Source organism: Cololabis saira, chromosome 4, assembly GCF_033807715.1.
Source record: "Cololabis saira isolate AMF1-May2022 chromosome 4, fColSai1.1, whole genome shotgun sequence".
Lineage (NCBI taxonomy): Eukaryota > Metazoa > Chordata > Actinopteri > Beloniformes > Belonidae > Cololabis > Cololabis saira.
In genome coordinates this window covers 30,884,165-30,910,275 of record NC_084590.1, presented here as the reverse complement: position 1 = coordinate 30,910,275, position 26,111 = coordinate 30,884,165, and the positions used below count along the sequence as shown (strand labels likewise).

General features: G+C 38.1%; 1 protein-coding gene across 1 annotated transcript; it reads right to left on the bottom strand.

The window, feature by feature from the left end:
* Positions 1-369: 369 nt before the first annotated feature.
* gemin7 (gem (nuclear organelle) associated protein 7) lies at positions 370-5,300 on the bottom strand. Its single transcript, XM_061720347.1, has 2 exons — positions 5,166-5,300; positions 370-1,461 (listed from the first exon to the last, which is right to left on the bottom strand). Exon 2 carries the CDS (start codon positions 1,445-1,447, stop codon positions 1,061-1,063), a length of 387 nt encoding a protein of 128 aa, XP_061576331.1. The 5' UTR covers positions 1,448-1,461; positions 5,166-5,300; the 3' UTR covers positions 370-1,060.
* Between the last annotated feature and the right edge of the window lie 20,811 nt (positions 5,301-26,111).

The window sequence follows — 26,111 nt, the reverse complement described above, 5'->3', positions numbered from 1 at the left end:
TGAAGTAGGGGGCTCCCTTCACTGAATCAGTCTCATATTAGTAGTAGGACCTACTAAAGACTAGAGCTACACGAACTGAACAGCAGACTTCCCTCTTCCTGTAGAGGTATTAAATGTTCAATGGTTCATAACTACAATGATAAGACTTAAAAAGGAATCATAACTGATATCACAGGTATTGATTAAAGTTTTGCTGAGATAAAAAGATAATTGAGATGATCCTGACATGTAGATCAGAAAGGTGCATATATATGTCAAATCAGTGACATGTTTATGACACAAATTATGAAATATTACATATTTTGGACTGTCAGTGTTGAGGCTTTAAAAACATAAGATGTTAAGCTTTACATCAGCCGTTGAAAAAAAGAACTGCTGTAACAATTTTTTTTTTTCAGTGTACAGTGTTTTTATTTAAATGCAAAATAAGTGTACTTAACACACAGCTCATCAAATTCTCCACAATTGAGCATCAGCACAACAACAAAAACCAACACATAGTTACAACTTTGATGCAAGTAAGATGAAAGCTAAATGATACATTTCCTAAACTTCTTAGCAGACTCTTATGGTTGAAACACATAAGCAGTAGCTGGCACCACATACTCAATGCTAGTTCCAAGATGTACTCGTGAATGAGTGAACGCCAAAAAAAAAAAAAGCAGTAATCAGGAAATTAACATGACAACATTAATATCCGGTCAAGATTAAACAAAGATCTTTAAACATCACTCAACTCCTCGAGCAAATATTAACGAGAACATCAGATTCTAACATTTTTCTGGAAGAAAAACAGGCAAGTGCCTCCCTCTAGTGGTGAGATTATGGAACTACCTATCAAAATTGGACCTTTTAGTGCATATATATGGCTGTATGATGCTTAACTAGAAAGACAGGTATTACAAAAGCTATGTACAATCACATCTTTCTGAAAAGCACACAAAAGGCACAAAAAAAAACAAAAACATCTTACAACTTAAAGAGAGACAGATTGCAACAGCACACATTAAGACTCCTGAGTACCTCTGATCACAATTGTCTGTTCAAACATCTAAAGAATTCACATGTCAAAAGTGAATGAAATTACATCCTGGGATCTGATTATTGCTTCTTTTTGCACCCCAATGGGTGTGTGGAGGTCTGACACCTGAAAGTTCAACACATCAATGTCCGATGCCCTAAATGTGGCCTCCACCTTCACTTTTTCATGCATGTTAAACTGAACCTTCTTGCTGCTCACAGCGAGCAGACACCGAAGGAAACGCTCTCTCAGCACAGATCGAGCATGCTGCTCTTTCTGCAGCTGCTCGTCATCTGCATCACATACATACGACGAGGTAAGAGAGGTACGACATAGAGCGATGTAACGGGGAGACGTGGGGTCAAATCCACGGCTGTTGGGATCGGCTCCTTTGGGCAGACGGATTACGGACACCGGCGTTGCCATGTAGAGTCTGAAAGCTGCTGGAGAAAGGAAAAACAAAAAAGAGGTTTGTTTTATTTAGGATCCCCATTAGCATTAGCTATTCTTCCTGGGGTCTGACATACACACAACACACAAATTAACACTTAATACATAAACAGTCATACATTATACATGACAAACAAAACAATAATAGACACAACTCCCTTAGTCACAAATCACAATCAATACAGAGGAGAACTAAATCACCATCATTCATACATACATAGAAATGAAATCAAATAAAAAACCTTCATAACCAATACCTGCCTGAAATGACCTTATCTTAGAATTCTTTGACCACTTTTCACCTTTATTATGATAGGGTTTACACTACCTATAATTCTATTCAACCTTCACTCTGTTCCTTCTAAATGTCAAATCATTCATTAAATTTTAAGATATTTAAGATAAGATATTGTTTCGACTGAAACTTAAACCAATCTTTGCTACGTGCATGAGAAATATGAACTGGTATAGAGTTCCAGCCAACCACGGCTCTGTGAAAAAAAGTTCTCTGAATCAGAGAAACCTGTTCTCACCCTTGGTAGTAGGAACCTCCTTTCTGATGTGATTCTTGTATTGTAACTATGGTGAGCAAAATGATAATGGAATCTGTCATACAGTTGTTTCGGAGATCGTGTCACCAGTATATTTCTCCGAAAATTTAACAAAGTATACGTAGACCTTTGTCTTATAGATAACCAGCCTAGATTCTTATGCATGCTGGACACGTTAGACCTATAAGGACAATAGAGCACAACGTGCAGCTTTATTTTGTGCCACTTGTAATTTCTTCACATTTTTAACTGAAGTATTTGACCAAATTACAAAACAATAATCCAGTTGCAACAAAACCAAAGCATTGAAAACCTGTCTCCTAACATCTAGAGATAAAAATGTAGAGATTCTTCTCACTAGTGACACGCCTCTTCCCATTTTACAAACTACAGAATCAGTTTGTTTAGACCAGGGGTGTCCAAAGTCAGTCCTGCATGTTTTAGTTCAGGGGTGGCCAATCCTGGTCCTCGAGAGCCCCTATCCAGCATGTTTTAGATGTTTCCCTGCTTCCTCACACCTGATTCAAATTACTCGTCATCATTAGCTTGTCATAAAGGTCTGGACAGTTCTGTTGTTGAAACAGCTACTTTTATCACGGTGTGCTGAAGCAGGGAAACATCTAAAACATGCTGGATAGGGGCACTCGAGTATGGAGGATTTTTTGTGCCAAAATTAAATAAATAAATACATCATTAATTAATTAAAATGGGAATGAAATGTATCATTAATTAAAAATTAGAATGAAATATGTCATTAATTAATTAAAATACAATTCATTTTAAGTAAAAATATATATTTATTATTTCAGCATTTAATTAATTAATGACACATTTAATTAATGATTTCGTGTTGCGTGTGAATCATGAAATGTAAATGTAAAACTGTCAGTTTCACTCGTCAAACTCAGTGGGCGGATTCCAAACACCTGATTGGTTGCCCTGCACATCAAGTCAAGATGGGAAAGTGCAGAAATAACTCCAACAACTTCGAGCAGTTCCTCTGCTTAACACGCTACATGCTCGGGGTCAGCAGATCCTGCTTCCACATACTCTGCAAGGTCGAAGATATCGCTCACGACACAAACTCTCTACAAAGTTCCCGAAAATCCTCCAAACTCACAGCTGTCATGTTTAGATAGTCCAAAGCAGTGGATTCCACTAGATTCGCGTTAGCCCCGCCCACTGAGTTTGACGAGTGAAACTGACAGTTTTACATTTACATTTCATGATTCAGCAACACGAAATCATTAATTAAATGTGTCATTAATTAATTAAATGCAGTTTTACATTTCATGATTCACACGCAACACGGAATCATTAATTAAATGTGTCATTAATTAAATGCTGAAATAATAAATATATATTTTTACTTAAAATGAATTGTATTTTAATTAATTAATGACATATTTCATTCTAATTTTAAGTAATTAATGACACATTTAATTAATGATATATTTCATTCCCATTTTAATTAATTAATGATGTATTTATTCATTTAATTTTGGCACAAAAAATCCTCCATACTCGAGGACCAGGATTGGCAGTGGTGGACAGTAACGGAGTAAATTTACTTGAGTACTGTACTTAAGTACATATCCAGAGGATTTGTACTTTACTTGAGTATTAGATTTCTTTGGTACTTATTACTCTTACTTGAATAAATTTCCAAGACAAATATTTTTACTTTTACTCGAGTAAATTTCTAGGAAGGCTGAAAAGTACTCGTTACTTTCAGGTCTGCTCTTTTTTCTTCTTCCCTAAAACCATATTGGACACAAGCTGTTTTTGTCAAAGGAGGAGACCTATCACAGTGCACGCTCTCCACTGGGATGTACGTAAAGCGGAAATACGTCAAGCCTCCTCAAAACGATACCGCCAAAGTAGCCTGCGTTTGTCAAGACAGAGTCGCAACAAGTCAAGACATACTGTAGCCGCAAGAATGGCTACAACATTGAGTTATTGAAAGCAGAGATGTAGTTTTTTGTAAAGCAGTGGTCTTTGAGGGGGATCCAGACTTAGTTGGATGGTGCAGGTTCATTTGGTTTCAGTTCATGATTGTTAATAAACTCTGCATCATCTGCTGTCCTCTTATGATCCCATTCATTTGATTTGTTTTTGGTGTTTCTGCAGGTTTTATATAACATTGTGGTTCTAAAACCAGCACATCAGTGCAGCTGGTTTCAAAGAGTTAATTCTCAGAAACAAGAGTTAAAAGATCCTTAAATTAATTTAGAAAAAATATAGTAATTTACTGATGTGGAAAATAAGAAATTTACTCTTACTCTTACTTTTACTTAAGTACATTAAAAAGCATTTACTTTTGGATACTTAAGTACCTTTAAAATCAAGTACTTTTCTACTCTTACTCGAGTAATATTTTCACTGAGCTACTTTTACTTGCAACGGAGTAAATTTTGACCAGTAGTATTTGTACTCTTACTCAAGTACTGGGGTCGAGTACTCTGTCCACCTCTGAGGATTGGGCACCCCTGTTTTAGTTGTTACCCTGCATCAACACACCTGATTCCAATTAACGGTCGTCACCACCTTGTCATCAAAGACTGGATAGTTCTCTTGATGACCAAGCTCCTTGTATCACGGTTTGATAAAAAAAAAAAAGGGACACATCTAAAACATGCAGGACACCGGCCACCGAGGACCGACTTTGGACACCCGTGGTTTATATCATGACAGATTATGATCTAAAATTACACCCAAAAGGTCAGAAAGTTGTGAGAAAAATAACTTAAATTTGCAGCTGGCGCGCACACGCACGCACGCACACGCACGCACGCACGCACGCACGCACGCACAGTTCTACATCTGATTTTAAATATGTAAATAGTTTTGTATTGCGCCTATGACTGGCCATGTTTGTTTCAACCTCCTAAACGGATTGATATAGAGTTGAATGGAGGTCTCGAAGCAAATATTTCCATGGACGAACAAAACTGTCTCACCTATGTTGAGTTTTACACATAAACTGTAAAATGACGGTTTTATAACTTATAACGTGGTAACATTTGATAACAGATGCAACAAAGTAAGCTTAATAAAACCGCATTTAACGCAAATTTCAGTCAAAGACTTATACTTAATTCCACTATCATTTACGTATTCTCTTCTATCAACTTAATACTTACTATTGCAGTAATGTTTGTCTCAAACGTTGCTCTTGTTAGCAGTAGCAGCAGGTAGCGGTGCTGTCAGCAGCATTCACATCTGCTGCTTCTTCTCTGTTTTATTGGCGGATCGCAAACAACTTTAAGGTGCATACCGCCACCTACTGTACAAGAGTGTGTAACATCATTTCATTGAGCCTGTTTTTTAAATTCTATTTATCAGCCTAGTGTCTTTTAAGAAATGAATTAGTTCCTTTCTGGTGATTTCAACCCCCTCAAATTACACTCACATCCTGCCTCTCTGACTTTTTCCTGTGGCCTTTCTCTTTCTATTTCATATCTGTTACAGTGCATTAGAATATGTTCAGTTTTCTTTTACTCCACAGTTCTCACACTTATCACTGTCCCTTTTTCCCATAACATACAAAGTGCCATTTAATCCTGTGTGGTCCAATCTGAGTCTTGTTATGATTATTTCCTCCCTTCTGTTCCTTTCTGTATAATTCTTTGTTATGATAGACTTTTGTATTTTGTGATATCCCTGTCCTTTCTGATCCTCCTCCCACCTTTTCTGCCATATTTCCATTCCTTTCTTCTTTATTATTGCTTTACCTTCTCCTTTTCCTAGTGGAACTGGTATTGTTATTTCCTTTTGCAGAGCCATTTTTGCTAATTTATCAGCACCCTCATTCCCTGTTACTCCCTCATGTGCTGGTACCCAACAGAACTGTACATCTATGCCACATCTGTGTATTCTTAATAAACTATGATAAATATCTATAAGTAAGTCTACTCTGCACGTTGTTATTGATTGTATACTTTTCAATACAGCTATTGAATCTGTGCATACCACCACCTTATCAGGTTTGACCTCTTCCACCCACTGTAACCCAATAAAGACTGCCACCATTTCTGCTGTATATACTGAAAGTTGATTAGATACTCTTTTGGAGATATTAACATTGAACTCAGGGGTATACACACCTATTCCCACATAATACTTTTGATTTTTTGACCCATCTGTGTATATTTCCAGGTAGTTGTGATAACTATTTCTCAAGTATACACTCGCTTTAACTCTATCTTTGCTTCTGGGAAGAGCCAAGGAGGTATATCAGTGTGTACTTAGTGAACTCTAATGTCTCCATTCCATATATTCTCAGTCTTTCATCCCTTGACCACCCAAACCCATGCCTCTGGAATTTAGAATATTCCCAACTGTCCTGTATTTTCATTGTTGCAAGGTTTTCTTCCGCACTCCCTTTTAATCTTACCCAGTATGCAAGTGTCAGTTTTTCCCTTCTTAAGTCCAGTGGTGTCTCTCCTGCTTCTACTAATATTGCGTTAGTGGGGGTTGATCTAATGGCTCCTATGCATATTCTCAGTGCTCTGTACTGCAGGCTGTCTACATTTTGTAATGATGTCTTTGCTGCTGGAAAGCAGGATCGAAGGAAAGTCTCCTTCTTTACATGAAACCTATGGAGAAGAAAAAAAAAGAAGCAGAAATATGTATATATGTGTTTGGACCCCATATGTGGACCCCAGGAAGATTAGTCAGCTAATAATGGGGATCCAATCAAATAAACAAATAAACAAATATATATATTTTTTGTTTCTCCTTTTCGTTATACATGTATTGTATTTTATATATATATATATACATATATATAGATATATATATATATGTGTGTGTGTGTGTGTGTGTGTGTGTGTGTGTGTGTGTGTGTGTGTAAACAGGACATCTGGTGACATCAGAAGCAAAATCAGCTGACTGCTGCATTTATCCAAGTTAATTTTTTTTCTTTTTCTAAATACTCAGAGGTACCAGCAATGACAGGCCAGAAGGGGAGTCTGTTCCAGACATGGGGAGCATAGAAGCTGAACACAGGTTCTCCATCTGGTTCTGACTCTGGGAACTGATAAAAAACAGATGACCTGAGGGGTCTGGAAGGTTCATACTGGGTCAGGACATCTGATGCTTTTTGGTCCTAGATCATTCAGAGCTTTATAGATCAGAATCAGAACTTCATAAAGTCTCATACAGAGGGTGTATCAGTGTGCATCATGAGTCACCCTCTGTATGAGGCACAAAGAGCACACCTACCAGTCCTGCCTGAGAGCAAAACTATTAAATCTGTGACAGTAAAGTGTTTTCAACACAGTTGAGAACACCTGTGACTGGCATCAAATAAATTACTCATAAATCTGTCCATTCATCTATTAATATTTACTATTGTCATTCACAACTGTTCCAATGTTTTCATTCCAGACATTGCATCACGATGAGGTGAAACAGCTGTTGATAAAGTGCATATTTGTCTCTGGGCTGAAGTGTTGTCCCTGACCTGTCACATCTCACGTCACTAAATCTCACCTCATTAAATAGTGAGGATCTTAATGAAAATGTTTCAGTTGGTGCTCTCAGCTTCCCAGCCCTGTCTAAACATGCCTTAGACAGTCCTCCTCGATGACTAAATATGTCCCATTACATCACGTCCTCTGAGAAGTCTGGCTTAAAATAGTAGTCTCTCTCAAAATCATATTGGCTATTGCAAAATCACATGCCTCACATGCAGGATTCCCTCATCTGAAGTCATTAATGTTATATTCAGGACATTTGCAATAGCAAACAGCAAACCCTGGGGAATAGAGAGAGCTGCTTATTTAGTTTTGACCACAGGCCGTATATAAAAAAAATAACACAAACTCCTTCTAACATCTTTTAACGTTTCTTTATAACGGGTGCTTTATATCAATATGTGTATTATGTGCACATAATACACATATTGATATAAAGCCTTGTATCGTCTGGTGTAACGTTTAAATATAATAAAGAAACGTCTCGTAATGTACAGAGTTGTACAGTGATATAAACATCGTATATAAATATAGTCAGATAAAAATCACATTACCGTTCCCGCTGTATGTTTAAACCATGGATGTAAACACTGTGGTTCAGTCAGCTGTTCGGTCTCTGTTACGCTGAGAGCGCCCCCTGCAGGTTTGGAGCACTTCCGGTTGTAGTGACCGGTTATGAAGCGTTTTTCTTTTGAAGATGGTTTCTTGTTTTATATCGTTTTGTGCTTTGCATCGTTTCTCTATTTGCAGCTCGTTTGATGATGCTTCATTTGTCTTTGTTTTTTGCAGCACGTTTTTTCATTTGCACCACGTTCCTCTTTTTGTACCTCGTTTTGAGTTTGTGAATTTGAATGGTTTCTGTACTTGAAGCTGTTTTCCTTTACTGAGACGCATTAGGCCGTTGCAGTGCGTTTGGCCCTTGTCGGCCACCGTAGGATTGACTCACTCCCTCCTGTTTTCAAGAAGGCCCAGGTCGGCTTTACCCTGTCTTCTGCAGACGCTGCGTTTGTGTTTGCATTTGCAGGTCCAGAATCAGCTGTACATCGTACCCCGGTCTCAAGCTCGTCAGGTGCTGCTGCCCCTGTTTATGACTCAAAACCAGATCAAGTCCACATGTATGACTTTGCCCAGCTCCAGTCCCAGACCCAAACCTCGACCCTGCCCCAGAATCAGTCCTGGCTCTTTCTTCTGACTCAGCCAGCCTGGCTCGGGTCTTAATGTTAGAGTTCTGAATCTTTTTCAGTTCCTGGGATTGGTTAGGTTTTAGTCTTACTTTCCAGCATTTCTTCATCGGTTTGTTTTTTCATCTTCTTGGCTTTAAATCCACGTTGAAGACACATCTGTCCTCAGCTTCATATGAATAAACTACCAGATCTCACTGTTACTTTTCAGTTTGAATTGCAAAACTTGATCACATTTTAACTACTGAATGTATCTATTGTTCTCCTTTTTTTTCTTTTTGTTTACATTTTAAATCATGCTTTTTTCCTACTGTGTGATGATGTTCTAATGTCTCTGTAAAGCACTTTGAATCACCTATTGAATTGTGCTTTACAAATAAACTTGACTTGCCTTCTTTGCCTTTTCTTTATTCATTGCTTCTGTTCTCCAGTTTTATGTTGCCAGGTTTTCTTGAAATCTTGTTTTATTTTGATTGTTTTCACCTTGTATGACTTCCTGCTTAACTTCACTTCTAATAATTGCCCATTTAGTCTTAATAGCAGTCCACTGCTCTGGAAGCAGAGATCATTGTATATATTTAACGGTATATTGCGCTTTACTACGGTAGTCGACTTGTGTGGACTTATACAAGGTGGCAACGACCTGACGGATATGTCAATATCACCAGTCCTGTTTGTTCACATACAAAGTTAAAATGACCTCAGTTTGTCTGTAGGGAGTCTTATTCATATTCTCACAATGCGTATAAATCTTGTCAGATGCTTTAACATAGCAATTCTTCTTGACTCTTCTTGAGTTTTGTTGTTTCTTCTCTTTTTTTCGTTTATGAATTTCGATTTTTTACTTGACTGTGCTATTCCAAAAATATATTTCCCCATGATGATAAGTATGTACGTAATTTATTTGTGCGTCAATCCAAGATCATTTCAGTTACTTGCAATGTTTTATACATTTTTTGTTTTATTTTTTACTGAGGTTATTTTTCAATACCACAGTATCATTACAGTAATGTCCAGGTTCTAGAAAGTGCTGTGCAATGTTTCTCAACAACTCATCCATACAAACACACACAAACATGCTATAATACCAGGTCAGTGGCCAGGAAATACCACAAATGTGGTGAATTCATTAATTTTCCCTTAGTTACACATGATCTCATACACCCAGCACATCACGCAGCTTGTGTTTACCTTTATGTTTGTGGAAACTTTTTTACTTAAAGTCACTGGAACTACGCTGCCGGGTTTGTCACTGTGGTATGTAGTGTTGGAGTATTGCATGATGAATTCCAATCCCAAGAAATATTTTCCATGCACCATTAGGCTGTAGGTATTTGTGAACACTCATGTTTGTCCTAATACTCTAAATATTTGTGTAGAAGTCCCAAAGGGGACAGCCAGTTTCCCTTCCGTATGTATGCAATTACATCATCTTTGTTGTTCCTCAGAAAAATGATGAGATGGTCTGGAATAAATACATGCCATCAGTTTGATAATGTGATATTGGACAATATATATATATATATATATATATATATATATATATATATATATATATATATATATATATATATATATATATATAAATCAGTGTACACAGAGTATCTCATCTGTGTCACAGATACCATTTCCTTTAGTCAATGATCAAAACCTGGAGTGGTGAATTTCCAGATTAGTTGCTGAAGTTTTCTTTAGCAGCCACCTGCCTGCAGAGCCATTTGGAGGAAATGAAACGCAACGTTTCTTTGGAACATCACAAAATTGCCAGGTTGTTGTCTGGGAAAATGACTCAGCAGGTAAAGAGTTCCAAAGTTTGGGGCCCGGACTGCAAAAGCTCGATCACCTTTGGTCACAAGCCGGGTCCTGGGAATGATCACAAGGCCACTTCTTGCTGATCTGAGGGAGCGCCCTTTATGATGTTGCCACACGAATGAAGGAGTGCTATAGCTTTTTCTTAAACCTCTACTGGTACATCCGAGTTGAAGTCTTTAGCCCAGGCCTGCTGCAAGGAATAAGAGAAGCAGTTTACACATTTGGTTATTAAATGTTTTAAAGAAAGCAGTAGATGGTCATAAAATGGGTGTGAGGTTGGAAAAGAATGTAAATGCTCAAACCTTCCGTCGCATTGTATTTTAAATCCACTGTTACTGTTACTACTGCTGCTATTTGCCAGAAGGGAGCTGGGACATGCTCCACCAGATCCCTGTGACCCTGAATTGGGAGAAGTGGGTCTGTATAATGGATTGATGGATGTAACTGTTGTTTTAAACTATGTAACATTGTCTGCTGTAGATACAGTCTCATGTGCAGGAAACCAGGCACAATTAATCAGCCAGGAAGTCATGCTTGTATTGTATTAGTTTGGAAAAGATTCTCTAGTGCCGACTCATTCCCTCTGCACACAATTTCAATAACTCTTTATTATGAGCTTATAAAAAGAAGATCCCTAAAAGGGAGTTTCAATGTCCAAGCATAGAGCCATTTCTCTCTTCCTGTTAACCCCACCTCCTCCTTACCAATCTCTTCTCCATAGGGGGGAAATAAATCCTCAGTGTCAGTTCTCCAACAGATGCCAGAATAGAAATACAAAAAAAGTTTTTCAAGGGTAACCAAAAACATTTTAACCCAGAAGTTAAGTTTCACTCAGTTCATATGAGAAGTTTTTAAATGTTCTCAAGAAGAACATTCATTCATAAGATCATTAAGTACAATTCCACAAGTATATTAAATATTGAAATGCTGAAACGTGAGTTGAGTTTTCTCTTCACTTTGGTATGCGTGTCATTTTTCCTTTCCAAATAATAATTCCTTTCCGGATTTGAAGGCCGATTACGTCACAGCGGCGCGCCGAAGGCTGTCCCATTTCGAAGGCTCCTTCAAGTGCAGCCCACAAATGCAGCCTTCTTTTCCCGCTGTTTGAATGATCTATCGGTTGTATCCTCCGCGGCCCACCATATCCCAAGATTCATTGCGCACAGTCAGAAAAATATTTAACAATGGCGGACGGAGAAGCGGGAAGCGGGAGAAGCGGAGAAAATTATACTTTTACAATTATAATAATAATATATATAATTGTATAAATATATATATAAATATAATTGTATTATAATAATACAATATATTTATATATATATATATATATATATATATATATATATATATATATATATATATATATATAAATAAATATATAATTGTATTATAATAATAATAATACAATTATAATATATTTCACAATTATACTTATACAAGGGCGGGAACAGCTGGTGACGCAACCAGGAAATCCCCCACAGGCTAGACCGTCTTATTTCATTCGCGTCCGTCCAGCCTTTGGTATGGCCTTCGCGGTCTTCAAAGGCTTGGCCTACGAAGACCGCGTCCTCAGAAGGACCCAGCCCCTGAATTGGGACACACCTAAGGTGTGTTGATCAAAACATTCCATAACCTCTCTATCACTTGTCGTAACAAGTCCACGCAGCCTGTAGCAAGCTTGTGCTACCCGGGGTCAATCGACAGGCAAGAGGACACAGGGTTTCGTGGAGAAATTCGTGATCTTTATTTGCAAAGAGCTGGGACATGCTCCTGCAGATTTCTGACTCTAAACAGGAGTAAGCGGGTGTACTGTAGATAATGGATGAATGACGTTGACAAAATACTAAGTGGTAACAGCAATAATATTCTGGAATTCATTTTGTTTTTTGCAGAAACCCCCATCAGGAAGTCACAAATAAACTCAGTCAAACTGATTCTCAAGTTGCCAGAAAACAATGTGATCAAAATGCAGGTAAGTCTTCCTTTGGAAAGGATTCTTTCCATTATCTGAAGATTTGTAAAATAAGAGATGGACACAACATAAGAGGTAATACAGAATGATTTTTGCCGAATTTTGGAGGGCTGTTCGGTGAGATGAAGTGGAAAGATTTTGATGCACACAGAAAAAGCATAAATGTTTCTTACATTTGAGATGGATAATTTATTGTCATCATACAAAACTGTACAACAAAATGTGTAAAAACAGTGTGCAGAAAACTGTTTTGTGTGCAGACTGTGAAGTGCTTTGTCACTCACTCAACAATAGTGTATAGTATATACTGTAATATGGATAATTAAAAAAATATCTACATAAAAACATTTAAAAAACACTGGAGATGTACTGGAAAGAGAGCACTGGCCAGCCTATGATCTTCTATGCTGCCCTAACAACCCAACTTTGCTATCAAAAGTAGAGGAACTGGTGTACCACACAGGGATTCAGTACACTAACACTGTTTTAGATTGATACCACCAGCTTTTTCTCTGGATATTTTTTCAGTACAGTGCCCTGAGGGGAACCAGCGCGTAAAAGGAACAGCTGAGGTCAAGTCTTGTGGTTTGTGACGGTCTGGAAAAAAGTATTTGATCCAAGCACATGTGGAGGGAGGGAAGTGTAATGCTTGTACTTTGACAGCCAAGATTTTTTAATTGATTGTGTTGTAGACAGAATTATAATCAACAACGATAATCTGTACATAACTGTTTGGCTGCTCTGGGTGAACTTTATTTGAACTGGTGGGAGTTGAAAGTTGGTGGGTGGGAGGAGTGTTTTGATGTGCTGAGCCACACGTCTTTCAAAGCACTTGGCTCATGGCTACTGGTGTTGATGTTATCGGTCTGTAATAGGTCTGTAATCATGTTTACACCAGCTTTTTTAACCACCTGGGATAATGGTTGCTGACTTGAGGCAAGGATGGATGGTTGTTTTCACTGTTGAGAGGCTGAAAATCTTAGTGAAGACCTCTGCCAGCTAGTAAGCACAAGTCATTAGTAATCCATCTGGGAAGACTTCTTCCTTTGGATTGATCCTTTCAACGAGATGTCCTACTTGATGTTGTTTATAGTTCTGGAGGAGTTGTATGGCAGTATGTTGCTTTCCCACCTCATAGACTGAGTTATAGGCTTTCAGCGGATCCCCTACTTCCTTGATCATCCATGACTTTTGGTTTGGATAGACTTTCTTTTTTCCTGTCACATTACCGGTATCTGTGGTCACAACCAGTACAACAACCAGACCCAGTGCTGCTGTGAAACCACACTTCAAGTCCAGTCTAAGAATACACCTTTCTGTGTTCAGCAGTTAAAGCCAAACACTGAAGGTTAGTTTTGCTACATACTTGGTTTTAGCTACCTTAAAGTTGATCACCTTTTGAAGGGAATCGTGACAGTTTTGAATTACTAGAGCAAAGACCACACTTAAATGTAAAGGCCTGGAGTCAAACTAGTTTCACACTTCTAAAGAAATCTAGGTCAGTATTTACGGTCCTTTTCCTTTGTCTATTCTCTACTTCTCCACCAAAGTAGCTGAAAGAATTGACCAGAAAAATAAATAATTCACTGAAAATGTTGGATAAATAACATCCATCATTTATCTTAAGTCAAAAGTTTAAGGACTGAAACCTCTTTTTTCTAATTTTTCAATTTTACTGTGTGCTTTGTGTTCATAGCTGTGCCACCAATACAAAGAAACAAAGTGCTGCTCTCAGCTTATTTGATCCAACTTTCCATGGTATGTGTAGCAACGTATTGCTTAATAGAAGCTGACTTATGATATGATAAACTTAAACGAATGTATTTACGTTTAATTTTGCACTTTTTTATTCATTTTTTTTTTTTTTGCATGGTTAAACTGTCCAGCTTGCTTTGGGTATTATTTTCAAAAATAATTCATGGCAACATCAGCTCATCCTATGAGCTTTACATTGATGCGTTTTGTATTTTGGCTTATTCTTGTTCTTTTCTTTTATCAGAGAATTGAAACCCAATCCAACTAGTGAGTTAAATACATACACAATTACAACATCATACAGAGAAAGAAGCTACTTTGAGAGAATGCAATGTTCTTTATTCTTTCTGCTTATCTTTGCCCACTCACATCGACAAACTAAATTCAAGCCTTTGTGGGTCAGAGACAATCCAGACAAGCTCTCATGCTGTCAGAGAAGCCAGACATCGCTTCAGTGAAACAGAAATGATGAGTGATTGCCAACAAGACAGCTCGCTTTTGCTGTAATTACTCACATGAGTCAAGTGCAAGGAATGTTGGTCACTGCATTTGGAAATAACCTAAGGCACTGCTTGTACAATCGGTACTTAAAACTCCAAATCATTTCACGCTGGAAAATTTTATTGATGAAACTTGGCCAAACGTTAGCTGCAAAATATACAGTCTGAAGTTGTAATACTTTTTCTTTTTTAATCCCTTGTAGTGACAATGATGTACATACTTCAACACCATCTTTAAGAGTAGTTCCACACACTGATATGTGTAAACACAGAACTGGAGATGATAAGTTCTTCATGCAGTATTTATTTAAACATATAATGACATAGTTCACCATGTCATGTGGTATTTATCATTTGAGGCTTCATTTACCTAAATTTAAAGGAGCTTGAGGCAGGATTTATGAAGTTTTCTAGTAATAATGTCAGATGAAGCGTTCCAAACCAAAAAGAATGAGCCCTCCAGCGTATCTCTCCGTTGCCTTGAACAGGTTGTGTGCTGCAAAATGCGCTGCAATTCCGGACCGGAATTTCCCGCGCTGTCCTGCAGATGTGTGTGTCTGTGAGCAGCATTTGTGTTCAGAAGTGTGCTGAAGATCCATGGAGGAAGTAAATCAGTGGAAGCTCTATCAGAGCCCTATCCTGGAACCGAAGGACCACTGTAGGAACTTCAAACTGACTCCTGGGAGATCCTACTTCTTTGACGAAGTTGACGTGTTCACTAGGGCTGGGGATCGATTCAAATATCAAGAATCGATTCGATTCCGATTCTTAAGATTCAGAATCAACGCTTTGATTCGATCCGATTCGATCCGATATTGATTTGGGTTACTGTTAATAAAACAGTTTTTTCAGCTGTTGCATGAATTATATGACTGTGTAGTTATGCAACATATTAATACTAGTATTATATTGAGATTCAACAGCAAGTATTGGCAGCTTATGATGCTGTAAGGACCAATCACCTCCAGAATGCTGATAGAACTGCTTTCAGAAACATCGTGTGGGTCAGAATTATCAAACAGATCCAGGGCAGCAAAAAGAGGACGAAAGAAATCGCTTTTATTTTTTTTTGGTTTTTAACATTTATGCAAATGTAACACCAAGACAGTATATAAAGCAAAGAAATATAGATAATTTATGCAATTATAACTGAAAACTTTAATGTTTTCATACCTTTAAACATATTTAAAGGCAAAAACATGGCACCAGTTATTCTCGTGTCCAACAAAATATTCCTTTTTTGGGCATAAACAAAAGTGCCAAAAGTTGTAATGTAATGATGAAAAAAAAAAAAGAAAAAAAAGATCTTTAGACATATGAATCGATTTTTAGGAATTAATATGAGAATCGATTTAAAATCGGAGAATCGATCTTTTCAACACATGCCTAGTGTTCACTGATTTCAACCATGACTCTGTTCTCCAGTCCCTCTATTTCATCCTGTCAAGGTGTTCTCAGTAGGTCACCACTGGTTGGTCTGATCTTCTACACTTGATCACTCAGTCACCACTTCAAACACTCATTAACTCATTTGGCCATTATAATGGGATAACTGCTCACATTTTCTACTATTGCCGTCCAGTGTGATGTGACTTCTACGAGCCGTTCAGATTCTGCTCCCTTTCGTTACGTAACAAAAATGCGATTTACATAGGTTGGCCTCCGATGCGTGAAACCACGCCCACAACTAACTCCGCCAGCCGGAGCTTCTGGAATTTTTTCGTAGCAGTGTATCGCGTCATTCAGGCAGCCAATCAGCACAGTGCCTCATTATCATAGCCCCGCCCACTCAGAATCCAGCATAGATAATGAGGTTAGAGAATGGGAAGATAAAGACATGGCTCAGAGGCTGAATTTCTCATTTATTTAGCAAAAACAATCAAAGGCTTGTTTTTAAGACATTCAAGGCCTGTTTAAAATAGATATTAGATGCCATAATATTTCCCCTTTAATACAGTGCTAAATATGCTACTTTATCCATCCTAATGCTCACGAAACATTTGACTTCAGACTGTGCTCAATATTGTTACCCTCCCCTACCACAGCAGTGAAGCATATGGTCTATTCAAGCTGCTGACAGTCTGGACAGAAAAATAGCTACAGTCTTTGCAGGTGTGATGACAAGTGCTATGAAACTATATCAGAACATAATATTCTCATAAGCTAAACAGCTATCAGAAAATACTTATTTACAAAGTTACAAAGTTATTTTAGTCACATGCTATTTCTATTAATGCACTGTTTGCACAAACATTTCACTTTAACGATTGGATATTTATACGTAAAGGATTTATCCTAATTTTATTGACAAAGCTAAGAAGTGATTTTCTGACTCTGTTCTCCAGTCCCTCTATTTCACCAGGGACATAAATATATTCTAAACTTAAAACCCACTCAGTTTCTCACTGACCAAAAGATTCCACTTTGATGCCTTAGCTGTTTTTTATTTTTATTTCTATATTCTTATTCTTATTCTTATTTTATATATAATTTCTGTATAACACCACATGAGTACGAAAGTTAGATTCTCTGCACGTGTTTTACTATACATTTAATTTGTTACTTTCTAAATGTGAATAAGCAGAAGCTGATGATGCTGAATGTTCATATTTAGTATGTTGGACACATCAACCAATGTTGCATGTTTAAAGGTATACCTACTGTTGGTGCCTTTGTTTATTATATACATTTTTTTTAAGACTTATAATTGCACCTATTGTGTCTTATTCTGGTTTATGTGACTGAGGTTGAGATTCACAAATCAGTGCATGTTTTTAGCTGAAACGAGTCTTTCACAGCCCAGAGTCTCTGGCCATTTTAAAGCCACATTCTCTGCTAGTAGGACACACTAGACAAGAAATTCCTGGGTGATTTACTACATCAAGTGTGCAAGTGACCAGTCCTCCTCATGTACTTTATCCCATAATGCAAAATGCCACTACAGCAGAATCAGATCACTCACTTCTGGCTGTGTGATAGCATCGCTGCCTTTACTTTACATGAATGACAACCACTAGATTAGTAAGCAGTGCACACTATCATATTGGTGCGTTTTAAAAAAACACTAAATGTTACCCACATTTTTTTTAAAGCTTGAGTAGAGCTGACTCACTGTTAGCTCTACTTAACCCTTTATAGGGCACTCATTGAAATACTTGGAAATGTACAATTTCAACCCTAGAGTGTTATTGGGGGCTACTACCAGAGTATTTTTCATTATTTCTTTTTTTCCTTTTTTTTTAATTCTTGATGCAAATCAAGGTCAAAGAAGTTACCATATGGTTCCTTGCCCATCGCGAGTAACATTGTATCTAACACTGAAGTTACCATGTATGGTTACTTGCCCATTGAGGGTGAAATTGTACCCATACATTGGATATGTATAAAAATACAAAAAACACATACAACATAATATTTATGATGCTCTCTTCATAGAGATATTAGAACTTTTCTCCATAAATGGTACAACTTGACTTATAGGGCTTCTCTTTTTCTCCATCCATATATTTCGTCCAATCAGTCCAATCACCTCCTGACCCTCTCTCTCCACCAGCAGCAGCAGGTTGGCCATGCCATTGACCATGCCACAGAACAAGAAGTGAAGAATAGCATTAGAATTAATGGTGGTACTGATATTATGCTATACAAATCTGTGGCAACATCCAATGCAACATCCAATATTGTCTTACCTTATAATGCGCTATTTGTAAAACGAAAACACCCGAAGTATGACTTACTACATGCACCGGGCATATGTCTACAAAAGGACACTGTCACTTGAACTAGTTTGACCATAAGGGGGTGTATTTGTAAAAAAATGCACAAAGTATGGGTTACTAGAGTATCTGGCATATGTCTATAAAAGGTTCCTTAGTCACTTGCACTAGTTTTACCACACAGGGGCGTATGATCATATATGGGGTCACCATTATTCATGCTAACTATTTCATTGATTTCACTAATTCTGCACAAACAACACTTATCTCATCAGTTAGCACCATTATTCAAACACATACTGTGTGAGTTTCATCAACTTAGCATGGTTAGTTTCAGTTTTCTGAACTTTTGTGTGGAAGAAGGTAGGAGCAAAAATGTGAATTTTCCCCTTCTTGAAAATCAATGAAGTTCCCGCTTCTCCAGGGCACTGCTGATTGGTCAGATGCCAAGATGACACTGCCTGTGACAAAGCATGATCTGTGCTGATTGGCAGGATTAACTCACATGACTTCAAGACCTCACTGAGAAGTTTGGGGAAAGTAGTTTTTCATGTCCACGGAAATAACCGTATATGGTAACTCGCCCTTTAAAGGGTTAAGCAACAATGTGAAATTTCACCCTCCAAAGCACAAACCACAGAACTTCTGTAACAATGTCCTCCAAATAAATGAAAACTAAGTGGAAACAACCGGCTATAACGGCAACAACATGTTTAGTAAAAAGCAACGACACCAGTATGTTGGAGCAAACACAGGTCTAACTGGACTTTGCTTTAGCATGTGGATGAATTAGCTATGATTTTACAGTCATGAAAACCTTCAGCCTAAATCTGAGGTGTAAGTTAAACATAAATGAAGTTTCAACAAGGCAACATGGACAAGTTTAGATAAGCCACAGTTTAAAAGTTTGGAAACTAGAAGTACACTAAATATCTATGATGATGTGAAGTTAGAACAACTAATATGATATCAGCCGTTTTAAAATACAACATTTATTTCACATACACTAAAATAATATCAATTTACTGTAACAAATAAAAGATATATTTTGTATCCTTATTAAAGTATTTGAAAAGGAGCTGATGTATTTATTTAATCTCATCAATGTATTCAAATGTTTGAGTAGATTGATTGTGCATGAATCTGGATGAATAACATTAACAACTGAAACAGCTTCATTAAGTTACTCAGAATGACAAAACATAATAGGTAATCACAATAGCATCAAGTAGATGCTAAAATTTGTCATGTGACATTGCAATTTAACAAAGTGTTATTAACAGGAATACTAGAATAGGGTGTTGAAATCAAGGCTAAAATCAAACTCACCAAAGGTTCAAAAATCACATATGATGTCACACTCCCATACCCTTGAGCAAAATGTTAAATCAAATCAGCCAGCCAAACATCAGACAACCTAGAAAGTGAAATAATACAAGTTTGTGTAGAACAAGTGTTTGGTGCATGGGAACAAGTACAGATTAACTGAATGACACAGATATATGATGATCTTGTGAGATCAAGAGAACATGAGAATTAACACTGAACATAGTTACAAATTGCAACATTGATATTTGAGGTTTGATTCATTGCTAATTTTCCCCAGAGTATTTAGGTTACACAAAATTAATTCATATTCATTACTCATTATGACATTCATACATTCATTAATCTACACTGTATATGTACTGTATATGTATATGTATATGTATATGTACTGTATATGTCAATTGGTGTTCACATATACAGTCAATACAATACAGTCATATACTGTCTGAACTTCCACAAGAGTGAAACGCACACATCCAAACAAACAGATGTTAACAATGAAAGACTTTACCTCAAAACAGCATCAGATTTAAAAAACAAAACGAAAAGCATTTCACACGACAGTAGCTGTGTTTTTTTTAAACTGCCACAGTGGAGACATGCTGGGAAGGAGAGTGCAGCTGCAGGGATGTCTGCCTTTCTGTCCAAATATTTGAGAAATTGGAAACACAAATGGATATACTCACCATTCCTGTCTGAGAATTTCCGCGTCATTCTGGATTTATTTTGTGATTATATAGAACATTTTAGCCTGCTTCACCCACCTTGACTATTGTGCAACACAGAAACATAATCATTTTATAAGGTCATTTAGATATCAGTAAATATAATTTACCTTATTCCACTCTATGAGCATAATCCTATCATCTAATTTTTCTTTGACAGCACATTTGCTACTAATCAATCAATGGGTTATTCTGATTATTTGTAAGTGCTGTCATAAGTGTGGCCTAGGACTCCCATCTGTGGCCTCACGTTTAACATTACAGCGCACTGCTCAAACATTCATGAAGGAGCTGAATGAAAGAGCTGTTAAGAGCAAGGTCAATCAACTGGGTTGGAGTTATTGTGAGAAATAATACTCTTTCCAAGACTCCTAAGCCCTTTTACAAGAACTGAGACACTTTCATGACTTACACAGTCACCATTTGAGACAGGAGACGAAGCAGGAATGTGCATCTCTTCAGCAGTTTGAGGTTACAGATTTTTTTTTCCTTTCATTTTTCTTCTCTAAAGGTTAACCCTATAGGGCAGTAAAGTAATTGAATTTTCAAAATGTTAACTCTAGAGTCTTATTGGAGAATATCAAAAGACTTTGGTAATAGACTGCAGTTCTACTGAAGTGACCAAATATGGTAACGTCCCCTGTAAAGGGTTAAAATAATCAAATGTGATTATCCATACACCCATCGTATATACACAAGACAAGACTTTCCATCAAAACAGCATCAGATTGTTTAAAATAAACAAAAAACAAAAACCCTTTCATGTGACAGTAGCTGGCTGTGTTTTTAAACTGCCACAGTGGAAACAAAGGCTGAGCAGGGAGAGTGCAGCTGCAGGAATGTCTGCCTTTCTGTCCAATTATCTGAAAAATTGTCGGTTTTTCTAACCATTCCTGTCTGAGTTTATCTGTTTCTTAAGATGATGCAATAAAAATTAATTACATTATGAACAACAGCTGTGGAAGGGCTGTAAGTCTTTCAGTGGGTTTCATCAGCATCACACAGAGCAGCAAAAACAATCCGTCTGTCCAGCTTCTATACCCGCTTTATCCTTTGCAGGGTCACGGGGGGCTGCTGGAGCCTATCCCAGCTACTTTCATGTGGGAGGCAGGGGTTCACCCTGGACTGGTTGCCTGTCCATCACAGGGCCAAATATATAAAACAGACAACCAGGCATATTCATAATCACAAGCAATTTAGAATCATCAATTAACCTACTACGCATGTTTTTGGACTGTGAGAGGAAGCTGGAGTACCCGGAGAGAACCCATGCAAATAACATGCTAACTCCACACAGAAAGACCTGGGCCAGGGAGTCGAACCGGGAACCTTCTCGCTGTGAGGCAACAGTGCTAACCACCAAGCCACCGTTCTGCCCACAAAAACTATCATCTGTGTCCATTGCAGCAGAAATAATCCTGAGGCCAGTTGAGTTCTGATCCACAGCAGTGTTGTCCAGAGGATTTATATTCCTTAGAGCCACACATGGTCACTTTGGTAGGGCTGTAAGGACGACCGCTCTCTGAACATTCCTCTCCTTCGTCTCTGTTATTACAGCAGAGAACTCCACGCTGCGCCAAACTATACGGTTGATCTCCACAGCATTTGAAGAATCAGAAGAAAATACAATTGAAATAAAGTTACCAAACAGATGCATATTAAGAAACAACATGGATCCAATATGGAGCCAGCAAAGAGATGCAATGAAAATCCTTGCATTACAAAGCATTATGTATAAAACACATTTTTCTTTTCAATTATGTCTTACCTCTGCAGTTCTTTATATTACCCTTGCACAGAAGTAGCACTGGCCAAACGTTTGCATTTTTTCCAGCACCAGATTGAAAACACCCTCCTCGAGTAAAAGAGGGTGGAGCTCTGACATATTCTCAACAGCGCTGCACCAAACAGCTATACATATACATATTTGCACAAAGAGCTGACGCACCAGTACACCACCGACTGTACAGGTTTCATCTGGCATATTAAATGTTAAATGTTACTACTTCTGGAGGTTGGGTCTAAACGCTGCAAAGTAATGGGTTGGATTTAGTTTTTTACACACCGATTCCACAATTATGGCTTTGTTTTTATTAAAGAAAGAAGTGACTATAGTATGGTGAACAAAGTACAATGGGTCACACTGGTGTTCATCCTTGGCCAAATTCAATTTTGAGGCCTAGAAAGTATCAGATGATGTTTTTATCTTTTTATTATTATATTTCTACCCTTAAAACCAGAACACTGGAAGAGAGATCTTTACAAAATGTTTCAGCCTGTGCAGTTTGAATGATTTGAAGAATTTTTTTTGTCTGTACAGCAATCAGTTTATTTCACACAATTAGAGTACTGCTATCTAGTCATTTTTCCAGTAATATTATCTGAAGGAGGTTCTTACTGCTTAAAGACCATCTTTGAGATACAGACTCATTTATAGAATTCCATTAATTTTTGCAGGCCAGCACTGAGAGGAAGGACTCCCTGTGTTCAACAGAAACATTACAAGAACATCTATGTTATGTACTATCGTAATCTTGAATCATCAATTTAAAAAACAACAACAAAGGTTTTGCAAGCGCAAACTGTACAAAAGTTAACTTAAGTTGGTCAGGTGACTTCATAAAAATACATTTCACAATGTCAAGATTGATTTTTGAATTTGAGGTGCAAGCAGTGCCGCAGGTTATGTTCACATGTTATTGCCATAATCTTTCCAGACATCAATCACATAAATGATTACATTCTAAGTTTTGTGGTTTGAACTTTTTTTGTGGTGACATCTTTTGCCAACACATTTGAACAAAAGCGGTCTTATCGAATGGAAATTGTTTTTCTGATAATCAGTTAGCATTCCTTTTTTAGGAGATAACAACCACCCAGTGTTTAACCGGGAAAAAAACACACTGACAGCAATACCTGAGGAGCAGGGGCACTGAAGTGCTGTCTAGCATATCTGACAGGATGAGAGTCTTGATTGTACTGCTCTGACTCACGAAGGCTTGAATTTGGTTTGTTGATGTGGGTGGGCAAATAGACAGAAATCATTCGTAAAGAACATAACACTTGTTGTGCAACAAAGGTGCTTGTTCAGTTATTATAGTTATTAAAAATTGTCTTACGTTAGTTATTAATAATGAAGATGAATTACCAAAATGAATCGATCAAAACAGGGCGCCACCTGAATTATCAGGAAATAATAACTAAACAGCACAATCAGTCTCAAAGTAGTTGTTATTCTATGGGTGCCAGTCTGTTGCCAGGGGTGGCGCTATAGAGTAGCAGTAAAGGAAGAAGTGCGAGCACAGGCCTTATGCAACCAGCAAATGTTACAAATATAAAATAAACACAAACAACTATTATCATTCAAATGAATCTGAATTGATTTACACAATGATTAAAGATGATGAAACAATACTTGGGATAAATTATGATACCTAAACTACACATAAGCAACTAACTAAACATGAAAAACACTTCAAATTATACACATGTGTGTGTCACGATTGCTGTTCATACACGTGGCAAAAGGAAAGATGGCTGATGAAGTCAGACAAGATTTTGTCTCATCCAGTGAAAACAAAAGAACTCTGAGGCTTTATGGCCAAGATAAGAGTGTGCGGGGTCTGTGTGTGTGTGTTGTTTCCCATGTTTCCCACACACACGCACCAATATGAAACTAACTTCACGTTAGGTCATTCAACTGGGAAATGAGGAAAGGCTTTGTTTTCTGTTGTGGGAGAACATGTCAGCAAGATCCAGCAATGTGGATGTAGCCATAGACAAACGATAAAATAAACAAACAAACTTAAGCTTAAAAACCCAGTTGTGATGGGATCAGTTTACCCAACTACAGGAAGATTGTTCAAGAAAATCATCAACAGTTTTCTTTATATTGTATATTATCTTTCTTTTAGAAGGGGAGTGGTAGCCTAGTAGCTACAGAGGGGAGCTGGGATCTGGAGGACCCAAAAAGCCCCCCAAGTAAAAGCCTTAACCCTTACTGCTCCCTTTGGCGAGTCCCTCATCATTTTGGTGTTGAACCTAAGGCCTCTCTGTCTCTTTTGGTTTTCAAACATTGTCTTTAAGTACACTCACTGGCCACTTTATCAGGTACACCTGTCCAACTGCTTGTTAACGCACATTTCTAATCAGACAATAACATGGCATCAACTAAATGCATTTGGGCATGTAGACATGGTCAAGACGATCTGCTGCAGCTCAAACCGAGCATCAAAATGGGGAAGACCCCCTTTCCACCAAACTGGCTCCAGGGCTGGTTCACAACTCGTTCAACTTGCGAACCAGGTGAGAACCGGTTTTCTTTCTTTTTTTTTTTTTTTTTAAATATTTTTATCCCAATTTCTTCCCCATTTTATCACCCAGTGCTCCTACTTAAGTCAGTCCTGGGCATTGCTCCCTCTACCAGCCCCAGGAGGGCCCAACACTGAGCTCAGGTCTCCTCCTTAAAGTTATTCTATGCAACTTCCTAGAGCTAGCAAGATTTGAAAGTGGCGCTTCCTCTAAGCCCCGCCCCTCCCGCCCCCACCCACGAGCGCTCCGTCCAAAGCCTCGCCCCCACAAACACGAACGCGCATACGATTATTAAACATTTTGGACAGCACATTTACAGCAAAGTTAGTTAGTTAGTTAGAGGAGTTAGCAGGCCGCTTCTTTTCACTAGACAGGGTGGGGTTTCTCCGGCTGGACGTAGCACGTGGAAGGGTCACGTTATTCCAGCCATACCCCATCTGGCGCCCCCTGGGACTGTTGCATGTTTTTTGTTTTCCCTTTTGTTTTTCTTTTTTCCCTTGGGTAGCTCACATTAGTTACGCAATACGCAGAGGTGGCAAATCCGGCTTCAGAAAGTAAAAGTCCTACCATGTATTTGTTCTGCACATTCACTCAACCAGCTGATTCTAATCAGCACAGCTCTTCAGCCAGGTAGATGAGCTAATTAGTGAACTCACCTGGTTTTAGTGAATGGACAGAACAAATATATGGCAGGACTTTTACTTTCTGAAGCCGGATTTGCCACCTCTGGCAATACGTCACTCTAAACATCAGTTATGTTGCTGCGTTTGCAGTGGCGCGAAAGTTGAAGCAACAACAACGTACTTGATCCGCGTAGCACCCTCCATATCGCTAAAAGACAGATTGTCTCCTCCACAGACCACTGCTGCTTTGCTGTATCATTATTAAGTCATCACTTATTTGAAAATGTTGCCGTCTCGCAGTTTTGCTATTGCTGTTGGTCTTAACAACTCTGCCCCTCCGCTTACGTAAGTGGTTCTTTCCTTTAGCCCAGCAAAGAGTTGGTGCTACCTTCGAACCGTTTTTTTTCTGGCCCTGAGACAGTTTTTTGTCAGTGGGAACAGAAAGCCAAACTCAGCACAGGACCAGAATCAGCCCTGGAACCGGTTTGGTGGAAAAGGGGTATAATTGACTTTGAACGTGGCACGGTTGTTGGTGCCAGATGGGCTGGTCTGAGTATTTGAGAAACTGCTGATCTACTGGGATTTTCACGCACACCATCACAAGGGTTTACAGAGAATGGTCCGAAAAGGAGAAAATGTCCAATGAGCGCCAGTTCTGTGGGTGAAAATGCCTTGTTGATGCCAG

Excerpts from the sequence above, each read along its gene's own strand:
- gemin7 (XM_061720347.1), bottom strand. The coding sequence starts at position 1,447 with ATGGCAACGCCGGTGTCCGTAATCCGTCTGCCCAAAGGAGCCGATCCC.